At 41.0% G+C, this 12,669-nt stretch overlaps 1 protein-coding gene across 4 annotated transcripts in view; it reads right to left on the reverse strand.

The window, feature by feature from the left end:
- NR5A2 (nuclear receptor subfamily 5 group A member 2) overlaps nt 1-12,669 on the reverse strand; it is a 91,330-nt gene that overhangs the window by 67,988 nt on the left and 10,673 nt on the right. For all 4 annotated transcript variants that reach the window (XM_050307106.1, XM_050307104.1, XM_050307105.1 and 1 more), the window contains 3 exons: nt 10,130-10,248; nt 8,716-8,857; nt 5,339-5,985 (listed from right to left, as the gene is read on the reverse strand). In XM_050307106.1, the coding sequence (XP_050163063.1) occupies nt 5,339-5,985; nt 8,716-8,857; nt 10,130-10,248 (908 nt within the window). The remainder of the gene's footprint in view (nt 1-5,338; nt 5,986-8,715; nt 8,858-10,129; nt 10,249-12,669) is intronic.

The following is a 12,669-nucleotide window of genomic DNA, read 5'->3' on the forward strand; positions in this document are numbered from 1 at the left end:
AGCATAGGAGAATGTCATCTTTCTTTTTTATGCCTAAAAAACATGCCAGAGCTTTAGCACTGAGCAAACTGTTTTAAAAGGCTGCAAAATGACATGCCCACATGCTTAAATACAGCATTTAATCACATCCTGTGTTCAGAGAAGAGCCAGATCATCGTGAAGTTTACTTCTAACAGCGTGTTCCTCTACATTTTTAAATGTTTGAGAAGTATTTTATTCAGATGCAGATACGCTGAAGACAGACTAAAAACCAACAGCTGCACATGACAATAGATTAACTAATCTGATTACTGATATCAAGGGTAGTCCTGGACCTCAGTTTCTGGCAGGCCCCTGACTGAAAGAACATTGCAGAAATTTTATTTCACCAGCTATGCAAATTACATTTCCTGTCCTGATAAATACATACACTACAAAGTCCAAAAGCACTTCAAGTTATCAAATTGCACTTGATTACTAAAGTCTAAATGTTTTATCAACCTTTCATCACCCTGAAGGAGATCTTTTAAGGTATTTCACAACTGATTTTTTTTTCAGAAACCAGAATCTCAGCAAAACCCAAAACTAATTTTTTGCTATTCTGTGCTAGTTCTGTGCAATAACTGAATTTCTGTAATTTCCTTATTTTCTATGCATTTCTTGATACTTAACTACACAGAGACTGAAATTTGAAATGAAAGCTGGTGTATCGAGTATTACATTACTACACCTATCTAAATAGATTTTACAGAAAAAAATTAAGAGATCCCAGGAATTCTGCTAATCCTGTTCACACTAAGTTTGCATTTCTTTGAGAAATAATCTGAAACTCTGATAATATAGTTGTGCTTACGAGAAATACGTAATACAAAGCCAGGCCTTTGTTAGTTTGTGAGCTGCCAAAACATCTGTGTTGCCACGTACAGTACAAGCTCTATAGACAGGGTCCTTTTGAGATATGTGCTTTAACCATCATTTCTTTGAAGGTCACAGCTCATGTAAGCGTGGGCAACTTTAGACTTCCAGCAAGAAACCTGCCCCGGAACTGATACGGTCTGACATCAGTGAATGGCCTAAATTTGCAAACTCAGTGAATAGTTGTAGGATGAGCTTCTTTAACATGAAGTACGCTGTCTCTTCCTGCAATCATTCACTAAATGGGTTTGTGCTCACACAGTACTTTGACCTATGACATCCTCACTAAAATAGCCAAATAAGTCGAGGTAGTATTTTTTTGTGAGTCACCGGTCTTTTAGTGCCTTTTTTTAAACTACTCACATTTAGTTGATTCTGATCCTCAGCCAGAAGAAGGTATCCTGAGGACTGTTGTACAATGTGTTTTTCCTGGCCTGCTTTCTTTTATAGTTTCAGGAATACTTAGCTCTGGAAGTAGTTTTTGAATTTTCACTGATGCAGCCTGATGAGGAAAGACCAGTCCAGCGGAGCTGTCTGCATCCTTTCTTGGGGCCAGGCAACCTTTGGACTCTAGGAACGCTTGCAGTATTTTCTTTTTAGCTTTGTACAAAGACCTTTCACCTGGCTAAGACAGCTGGCTACAAATCTAGCATCCCCAGGGCATTCCCAAGTTTTCTTAGCTGAGGATAAGAAGGATATATCTTACTTTTATATTTACTGAGCTTTCAACAACTCCAGCATAGCAAACAAAGGCCTTCTTTACTATTACTATTAATACCATCATTGTGAGTCTGTTGGGAGGTTATCTCTGTATTCTTATTTCATCTGTGTATGAAGAACCACACAGAAGCATTTCTCACTATGAATAAAAAAGTAATATGTAATGTCAACCACCAGAATTTGTGATGTAATTACTACTTATAAAGTATTCCAACTTCACCAGAAACACAGGGACGTTTGAAATTTTAGCAGGTGTTAAAGTTACTGGATTACAATTGGCTGCTTTGGATCTTATTCTGGTATTATTATTATTAATCCTGACTAGTTCACTTCTTTAATTTTTCTGTAATTTTTCCAATAATTTCTGAAGATGAGAGGATCTGCTCCTCAGCAAGTGAGAACACTAGCCTTAAATTACATACTTAAATCCATACACAGGTCATATTCAAATGCAGTGCATGCTGTAGGTAGTTTTATCCAGTCAATATTTTTACCTTTTATATCCTTAAATGGATAACATATTCCAAAGAGGTGAGGACAATTTGTAAACCAATAAGTGAGAAGACATAGGATAAGCATAAGCTCTTAACAGTTCAGTAAATAAAGTTTTAAAACATATTTGTTGTCCCTTGAGATCTCTTAAAAAAAATCCAATCTTCAGCCAAAAGGAAAAAAAGAGAAAACTTAAAAGCTGTAGCCCAGTGCTGGGTTATTATCTCTGGGGTAAATATGGTCTAAACCACTGATGGACTGGGACAGCATTTTTATCATATCCTCCTCCTGAATTCTCCTAACTACAAATCTCTAAATTTAGCAGAAAGGAAAGTAATTGCTCTTTTATATTAATTGAAGAGATGAGTGTGTAAGACAAAATTTAGGATGAAGTAAAAAGATACAGTAAATAATTGCAAATGTGCTGTCTAGTAACTCAAAGACAGTTGTGCAAGGCATCACTCCTGATTACAAAGTCAAGATGAATTTCATACAAACACATTTATACTTTTCTACTGCTTAATTATTTGAGTAATTTAAAATTTTAGTCCCAGAGATCTGCTAATGCACCTATCTTATCTGAAAGACATCTTAATATTCAGTTGTTTAGACATTTAGGTAGGAATAAATATAAAATATCTTTTTGAGCAAATGCATACTTCTCAGCTGTGTACAGGTAGGAAAGAAAGCTGTGCTGAAAATCTAATTGCATCTTTATCACAATTGCCTCCCCTTCCTTCTGCATTTAAAATCTCTCTGTCATATTCTTAGATGGTTTTTAATTTTTTTACCCTCTCCCACAGGGTAAATGTTCATGTTCTGTGGAGCAATCTGAAATAGCTGCTTTTGCTACCCTGGTCATCAGAAGGACCTGAAACCATGGATGGATAGAAGAGAGCTGCCTTCAGGAAAGGTTTGAAAACCCTTTGTTTAATACTGATCTTGTACTCACAACTGGAAAGTCAGATGGTGTTACCCAGTAATGTTAAAAATGTAGGGTCTGATATAAAACTGTTTTAAGCACCTCTCTTTTTTGAAACTGAAAAGCTCTAAGCTCTTAGCATTGTGTGTAATCTGGTCCCTAAATTTTCGATGTGGATGGATTTCCAAGTGAGTTTCTCTTGTTCTGGAATGCTGTCCAATTTTGTGGACCTTGTCCAGTTTAAAAAAATAATCTGGATATGCCAGAAGGTATGAAACTGTTGGACTTCTAAGCTTTTAAGATGTGAAGGGTACAAACACTAAGATGAAACTAATGATTTCTACAAAGGTGTGAAAGTCAGTTCACTAGCCAAAGGCTCTATGTAGCAACTTTTTAGAATATATGTATTTCCAGAAGTCTATATGTACATAGTAGTGTATACAGACATCCAGAGCCAGGAGAAGTTGGTCAGCATTTAAATGAAATAAATTTCTGCCTCTTTTGTGTCCACACTACTGAACATATGTTGGTTGAAGAGTATCATCCAGGCTGAGTTTGGAGGTGAAGAGCCTCTCTAAAACTATTCCCAGTATATCTTGTTGAACACTTATAAAATCTGCCTCTGGACCAACCTATGGAACCATAAAACAAAAATACTGCTTGAATATCTTTTCATATTGTCACTTGAATCATAAATGGAATTTAGGGTAGATCATAACTTAAACATTTTTACGCTGAAAGGTATATGCAAGATTCAGTGATTTTTAACATTGTTGCTCTACACCAAAGTATTCCCCAGTGTATGGATAGAAAGATCTGGTCTCAGATATTTAGAAAATGGTCTACTGGAAAAAATAACATTTGCAATTTCAATTTTTAAATTATTTAAAATGGGTAGCATGGCTTATAGCTTACTATAAAATTGGGTACAGCTTAGATAGCAAATATGTGACAGCCTTTTCCTCTCTTTAATGCATTTCAGTCTTCCTCTCTGAGTAAACTTCCCCCATTCTTCATCCTTATATAGACTGAGTTTTCAATGATTCCTGCAATCATTGAAACAAATAACTGGAGGGCAGCTGTAGTTGTAAATGCAACATATAGAGAGGTTGCTTTTCATGTAATCAAGCTTTATTTCATTTGTCCACGTCATTATGGTTATGACAGAAATGTGGCGAGCTTTCTGACTGCAGCTTTTTGATATGATCTACCTTTTGTGCTCTTGATTCACGTAGATTCAGTTATCAGTGAAGTTCTACAGTAATTGTTGTATTTGGATACTCAATTATTTTGACAGCAGTCAGAAATTATGGGTGATCACAAAACTTCACATATTTCAGCAGCAAATGCTTGTGGCAAAAACATCTCTCTCTAGTAGACAGAGAAACAGTAACTGGCAATGTAATAAGGAAATTCAGATCTGTGTTGAGTTCATCATCTTGAGGGTTTTTTTGAGACAGAAGATTATTTTTTCCAGAGCTAATTTATCAAGAAAGTCATTAAAAACTGTATCTCATATCTATTGTCTGGTCTCAGATTTCTGACTTAACAGACCACATAACTGCTTTTAAAGTTTTGAGAAATGTAAATGGAGCGGTTTCTGGCCACCAGGAATCTGTGCATGAGGGTTTACTGGGTGCTCCAACAAAATTAAGAGCTGAAAGGCCATTTTAGCAGCCTAGACTAAGAGAATCCCCTGTGTACCAGTGGTCATGAGAACCAAGAGGAGTCCTTAAGGTATCTTCTTCCTCCTTGCTTTCTGCTCTGTGTATATCTTGCTTAGGATTCAGCCTTCATGGTTAATTAGACACATGGGAATGCATAAAATAGTATCCCATTGAGAAAATGAATATTCCAAATATGGACTTACATAAAATGTGAACAGAGATGGAGAGAAATGGTGTTCCCCCATATGTTAAATAAGGTAATGAAATAATGACATAAATGAATGTGGAATGGTGTAACAGGTGTGCCTACAACTCTGAATACAAGCCAGACAATGAGTGATGCTGACAGGGAAGGCTTAAAATTTATGCAAGGCCCTATGGATGTTAATAGTAGTTATAATAAATACTAAAATATAGAAGAGCTGAACTGAATATTGAATCTCTTTGCTACAGTTAATTACAGGCTCAGGTGGAAGACAACTTCAAGTTTCTCCTTGTAATAGTCTGGCTACTTCAAGCCAAATAAATAAAGAATGAGATGCTTGGGGGGAGAAAATGTAAACCACGCTTTCCTGATTGAAGTACAACACTGTAAGAAGTAGTATTTTCTTGACTAAAAAAATAATATAAGGCTGTTACCTACCTTAAGTTCTCTAAAAAAGATGCTACTCCTAGCCCACTCAACAATGGAGAAGAGGGTCTGATCAGCCATTTTACACATAAGCCCAAATGTGTTGAGCTTCTCGTGTTTGCTTCTGTTGGCTTGCTCTTGCTGCAGATACGCCATGATTTTAGCTTGGACTTGCGGCTCATCTGGCTCACATTTCAGGAGTTCCAATATCAGATGTGGAATACTTGCTGGTGAGCTTGTTTGATAACCATCCATGTATGAGTAGCCCATTATTGACTCTGGTGAGCTAGTGTAAGGGTCAGGGTACTCGGACTTGATAGCACGGCTTGGAAAATGGCCATAGGTTTGGTAGCCTTGCAAACTGCCGTGGGGTGGCATCGTCATACTAATTGGAGAGGTTACAAAGGGACTTCTGTCATAGTCTGTGGGAGGCAAGGCAGTATGGTTCAGAGGTAGGCCTTTGGAGGCTGAATGGATGTTCTGGATCGCAGAGGATATTGTCAGGTCAGTTGGCATTGCTTGGATCACCTGAGTCATGGCTTCCAGTTTAAGTCCATTTGCTCGGATAAGAGCTTTCTTCTGCTGCTTCAGTGCCCTGTCTCTCTTGTACATTGGTCCAAACTTGTTTCGACCGCCACGCATTCGGTCAGCTCGCACAGCTGCCGGGGGAGAGGAGGAAGTAAATCATAATTAAATCTTGGAATAGACATTCTGAAGCGAAACATACACTAGGAAAGAGCAGAAATGTAAAAATGTAACTTCTCTCTCTTCCCCGCCCCCCCCCCAACCTCAAAATTGCACTTTTATTCCTAAAGAAAAACATTTCTTTCGACTGAACAAGTGTCACTTTTTTCTAGTAACTTAAATGTCACATGCATATATTACTAACATAGGAGGACTTCTCTGTACATTGATTAGGACAGAGGGACAAACACAATGGATGGCTACAGGAATTTCACACCTGCTATGGGATCATGTGGAAATCTCAATGTACATTTGGTTTTATGTCAAGCTACTATGTCATTAAGAAACAAGGGCTGATGTCCAGAATTTGTCTGAGATGTTTTCAGCAGACCATACTGTCTCATTATAATCATTCCATTACTGCCTTCCACCGCAGCAAAACATCTGAAATGTAAATTGTGAAACGTTCAGCAGTCATGAAGGGGAACACATTTCTCTTGGCAAAAAGGAAATATTTCCTTCTGATGATTCTGTTCAGGTTGCTGTAAAACTTTGACATTTCTAGTTAGCTGAACAGCTCTACTGAAATGTTTAGCTGCAGTTGGAATGTGCAGAGAGAAAGCTGTCAGCTTGCTGCCTTCCACGTGGAAGGTGGAAGTGAAACAGAAACTACTGACACCGTTCTGATTTACAATGTCTCTGGAATTAGGAATAATTAAAACAAATCCTACTCAACAGCTGCCTTGGGATTCATACTGGTGGTCTGTGTCACAGCAGTGTCTGTCACCATGGTATGTATGTACTGGACTAGTGAGCGAGGAGCTTTCACCAAGCCCACCTTGCCCAACGGCAATTAGATTGAAAGAGGAACCTCTGACAGCCTGGTGACATGTTGAGACTGCTGAGATTGCTGGAGGTTAAGTTCTTGAGCTTTTTATCTTAGGGATTAGTAGGACATTAAAAATTTATTATGAATGCTAGATACGCATAATACTGTACCTTATCATAAGGACTGTAACGTTTAATGATTTTTTTTTTTTTTGGTCCATGGTTGTTTATGAACTAGACCTGTAAGGCTATATATATACAACTATCAGAGAAATACACACATAAATGTCACAGGTATTTACTATTATGGAAGCATGTGCTCTTCCAGTTTTCTAAACAAGGAAAAAGAAGTTGCATGGATGTGTGGATAAGGAAACTAAAGTACATTTTCTACAGTATCTTTAAAAGTACAGGCACTTTGCTTGAATTTGTAGTACAAATGATGCTTCTAATATTGCTGTTGACTTTGAACAAAATGCAATAAATTAATGATATCACTGCTAAATGTAATTAATTTTAAATCTGTATACACAGTATCCTCCCAGGTACTCTGCAATTGAAAAGTGAGAAAACTGGATTCACAAGTGCTTTTGTATAACTCCTACTTAAATTTAAGGTGAACTTTGTGTAATCACAAAAGACAAATTTTGGTCTTGTATTCACTGTCAGTAAGTGAGAGGATTTAAAAGTTGGAGCAGATAAATGTATTTTATTCTTATCTTTGATGTTAACAATTACAAAAGGATTTAACACGTCCTATTATTGTACTATTTGAATCTGGAAACACATGCAGTGATTCAGGATGTTTAGTGCAGTGTGTCAGTGCTAGCTCAGTCTTGTGGGCAAATAGAACAGCATTGAATCAACTAAACTGCAGGAGGCTGATTTTTCTGTTTATCTTCAGTTATATCAACAGCTTTCCTTTGCCAGAGTCAGGTGACTGGGTCTTATCCTTTATGGTTCCCTTCGTGGTTTACAGTTTCCCTCCTTTGGCCTGATTTTTCCTGGTTAAGCATCTAGGGTGAATGTCATTTCAGTACAGTTGTAACAATAAGGAATGTAGCAGCTTGTCCTCGGTCAAGGAAAAATGTCATCTGCTGTGAAATCTGAATTTCAATATTTTATATATCAAAGTTAGAATGAACTATGTATGATGCACAAATTCAGGTTGACATTTCTGCATTCGGTTACCTCAAAGGGTATTGTACACTTCTCATTATTCTCTGTAGATGAGAAAGCAAAATGAAGTCAGGAAGTGTACTTCAAAATGCCTTATTCTCTTTCAATTGCAATAGCCTCGCAGGTGTAGCATTACAAAAATATAGGACACAACTTTAGAGATTATTTGGTTTCTTAATCTCAAAGGCAAGTCTGTGTGAGAAAAAACCCTTATTTTATCTGTTTCTTTGTTTTCTGCCTTATTGTCAGAAGAATGTATGTTAAAAACCCCATCAACCCTAGATAAAATACAAATAAAATCAGATCACTCTCCATAGTAACAAATAAATTTTTTTTATAATCTGGACGCTTATGTATTTTATGTTTAATTTAAAGTAAGCCTTTTAAAAAAGCTGCAAAACTACTGTATCTAGTTCCATTTATTTTCAAACTTTAAACCCCTGAAATATCAAACTACATGAAAATGTAGTATATGTAGGTATATGAAAAAATGGATCACAGTTCCTAGTGATGTACCATTTACTCATTAGATTTTTTTATAAAGCAACAATTTCACTGAGCATAATACAAAGTAACATTTTATTACAATTTCAAACCCATACATATGTAACTTTTAAAATATAAAATAGAATGTAGCAACATTTAATCCTATAATTGTATAGTATAGTTGAAGATATCAGCAAGACTATAGCTCTTACCTTCCAATTTCATTCCAACACTTAGGCATTTTTGAAATCGACAGTAAGGGCATCGTTTTCGCTGTGTTTTGTCAATCTGGCAATTCTGATTTTCTATACATGTGTACCTTTTGTTATTCTGGACTGTTCGCTTAAAGAATCCCTGTATGACAGATACAAAAATTAGCCTCTTTTCCTTGAATATTGTGTTTCAGCATTTTATTTTATGGAAATCACCGCAACGTAATTTTCAGATGCCACTCAAGCACTTACAAAGTTACATAGTTTATTTTAAATGAGTGATCTGAACCCAGACTCCAGAGGAGGTTTTCTTGTCTTAGTGCTATGTTTCACTGGCTCATGTCAAAGATTGGTAAGGCTGTAGCCTTCTGTGCCTCTGACACTGGTGGCAGAAATAGCGACACTGATCAGTTCCTTTTCTATTCTTCAGTCACAGCAGAATTATTAAAGTCTTTCTTTTAAAGTAGTTTTACAGGAAGAAAGTAGGGACACTGTTGCAAAGATAACAGAAGTACAGAATACCTCTGGCTATTGTACATCCCAGTGGAGCATGCTAGAGGCATAATAAGTGCTTGTCATTCACTTCTCATTGATTATTTTTTAGTGAAAATATAATGGGCCAAGTTCATTTTTCCATGCGACTAAATATTAAATTGCATTGTTCTGGCAAAGGAGTTTTCTTTACAATGCACTACTTAAATAACTGCAAAATATTTAAAAAATTTTACACTAAAACTATGACATCATAAATTCATAGTTATTTAAACCCTATAATAAAATAAAACAGTGCAGATATATTCATTTTTCCTTATGTTAGGATGCATTTACTAATATTTTATTTTCAAAATTAATGAATGATCAAACCAAATAATTGGTTACTTGACTTTGCGTGTCAAGTGAGCTCTGACAGTTCTACTTTGCATGAAAAAAGTGCATAGTCATTACACTCACAGAAATATACATTACAATATAGAAGGATGAAAGAAAAATCTTAAGAAAGCTGCATTAGATTTTCAAAGCTGATCTGTATTGAGGATAATTTTCTTACTTTATCCTCCAAGAAAAGAAATACTCTGAATGGATATAAATCAACTACAACCAGTGTTTAGGACAGTTAGGAATGAAAGTTCTTCTGGAACTACATGACAACAGCAAAATACTTAAAAGCAACAACAAAACTACAATGCAAACCAGTCCAAGTTGTTTCCATTTGTGCAAATATCTCTCTCAAAGAGCCTTTTAAATCCTAAAGCTTTTTGGTGGTTAATTTTTTTATGTGAATGTAATAAAAAACATATCAGGAACAACCCAAATTATTACACATATGTTTTCTTTAATTATCTTTTTTTTTTTTGCTTATATTTGAAACATTATTTGCTGTACTTGTGTTTTTATGGAGTAATTAGTACAGAACCTTGCAGCTTTCACAGGTGAGAAGTCCGTAATGGTACCCAGACACTTTGTCTCCACAGACTGGACACAGTTCCTCAAGGTCTTCATCATAAGAGTAATTCACCATTTTAAATTGAGACACTGGGGAAAGGAGAAATAGCACATTCAATTAGAATTTAAGTTACTAACTTAAATTTTCTTCAGCTGTTCTCACCTAGAGAGAAAGCTCACTTAAACAAGTACACCATTGAAAATAGGGGGAAAAACGTTTTATTTTTAAAAACAACTTTCATGGAGACATGCAACTTTTCATCATCATCAAATCTGCATAGTGCTTAGCAAGCGTAGCAAGAACCATCAACTTCTAAGTTTTATGTTCTAAATATTTATATTTATAGAGTGCCCTTAACCTAGAGCTTACTTTATGGAATCACAAACAGAAATAACTAATTTAAATCTAAAAATTATCAGGGGCAAGGTTTAAAAAAGCAGAAAGAAAAGACTGTCACTTGCATATTTAAAGCAATTCGTTTCCTTTAAAGTTCTTTCAACATCAGCCTGCAAATATTTACCTAGACAAAACCTGTATCTCACAGACCCAGCACTTTTGCACCGCGTCAAATCCAAGTCAGTTGCTTGCAAAACCAGCTTAAAGCCAGCTCCGCGCCCCCCCAACCCCGTCGTCTCGGGGTGCCCGCCACCCCTCCGAGGCAGCTCGCCCTCGCACCCTGCCCGCGCCGCTGGGTGAGCGCTGCGTGCCCGCAGCCCCGGCTGTCACAGCCCGCGGGGCCGCACAGAGACGGGAGAGCCGCTTTTCAGCTGTCCGCAGGTCGGCAGAGAGACAGCGCACCGGCACCGCCGCCCTCGGGGGATGCGGTCAGGTCTGCCCGGCCCGCAGACTCGGCATCCCCCGCTGCCGGGGGCTGGGCGTGAAACCTGCGCGCCGGGGCCGCCTGAAGTTTCTGCCGCTCGGGGAAAAGGCGGGGAGGAGCCGTCTGGAGAGGACGGGGGGCTAAAACATGCAGAATGAAGGCACAGAGCGCGGTCACTCGAGCCGGGGCCCCCCCGCCTCCAAGGAGCCTCGGTCAGCCGCTCCGGTTATTCCCAAAATAAAACCCTTCCACTCGATGGGGGGCCGGTTTCCTTTCCCCTCCCTACTGCTAAACCCCCGACCTGGTCGGCAAGCACCGTAGCAGCGAAGGACTCCTGAGCAAGGCGAGAGGCGCTGGGCATCGCCGCCGCACTGCTTAGAATGTCGCCTTTTCGTCTTTAACCCTGCGGCTGCCACAGTTCGGTGGCACTGGAGTGCTCAGACTCCGCCCGAAGCACCCGGACCGGGCGCCTGGCTGGGGGCGCGGGCGCTGCGCGTCCCCTCGCCAAAGCAAGGAGGGGCGCCCCGGCGCTCGGGGGAGCTACCGGAGAGCACGGGGAGTATTTTCCCGCTAGCACGCTGCCGGAAAAACCTTTCCTGAGCGACCTCGACACGGCCGGGGACCGCCGCCTGCCAGCGCCGTGGGGCGGACACGGGGCGGCCGCAGGCGGAGGAGAAGGAGGGCCCGGCCCTCCCCTCTGCTCCTGCGGTCCCAGCTCCAGGATCCGGCGGTAGGGCGAAGTTCCCCTCCTCGTAGGAAAAACCAAATGGGAAAGCAGGGGGTTTCCAAGAGCCGTGCCCTTGCACGGAGCCTCCTCCCTGGGTGAAGAAAAGGCTGGGCAGGTCGCCCCCAGCACCTCCGGGTCCCCGGCCCACCCCGCCCTTACTTCCCAGCAGGCTCGCGGCAGGAGAGGGGATAATTTCGAAAGAGCAGGCAGGACTGGAGTTGGTGCCCCGGGAGAGGTGCGCGGGGCGGGGTGGCCACTGGCCGCGTCCCGGGGTGTCGGCTCCAAGGCACGGAGCCGACCCTCGGCGGGATCTGCGCCGCCTCCCTCCGCGCAGCGCTCTGGCCCGCAGCAGGGCACTGCGAACAGCCCCGTCCCGCCACCCGCAGAGACACTTCCAGCCTCATCCCAGCTCAGGCATCCCTCTGCCTTTCTGGGTACCCCGCAAGGGCGCAAATCCTCCGCGACGTCGGGGCTTTCTGATGCAAAGTTTCGCGACGCCGTCGCTGCCACCTGCGCGCTACCTGCGGGCGCCGCACCCGCGGGACAGAGCCCTCGGGTCCCGTTCGGGACGTTGTGGGGCACACAGGGTGCTCGGCAGGACTTCCCTGCGTAACTCCCCCTGCCATAAACTCCGAGGCAGTTTAACGCGGACCAGGAATTAGACCGAGATCCTCTGCATCTGCAGCAGGGCGAGGCAGTGTCCGACGGGCCGTCTTGCACCCCAGGGAAGGCTGCGGCCGGCCAGGTGCTTGACGGTTCCCCGGCCGCGGTTGCACCTTCAGACCAGGGCCCTTCCGTCACCTCGGCCCTGGTGCCCCGACCCCCAGTGCCCGCTCGAACAACCCTGCAAGTTGGTCCGCGAAGGCAATGGCTCTGCGAGGCGCGGAGCGGGCGGCGGCGGGGGAGCTCGCAAGCAACAGCCACAAACTTTTTTGGCAGGACGAAGGAGCGCTTTGCCGAGGG

This window comes from Myiozetetes cayanensis, unplaced genomic scaffold (genome assembly GCF_022539395.1).
Source record: "Myiozetetes cayanensis isolate MyiCay16 unplaced genomic scaffold, myiCay2020 scf12, whole genome shotgun sequence".
Classification (NCBI taxonomy): domain Eukaryota; kingdom Metazoa; phylum Chordata; class Aves; order Passeriformes; family Tyrannidae; genus Myiozetetes; species Myiozetetes cayanensis.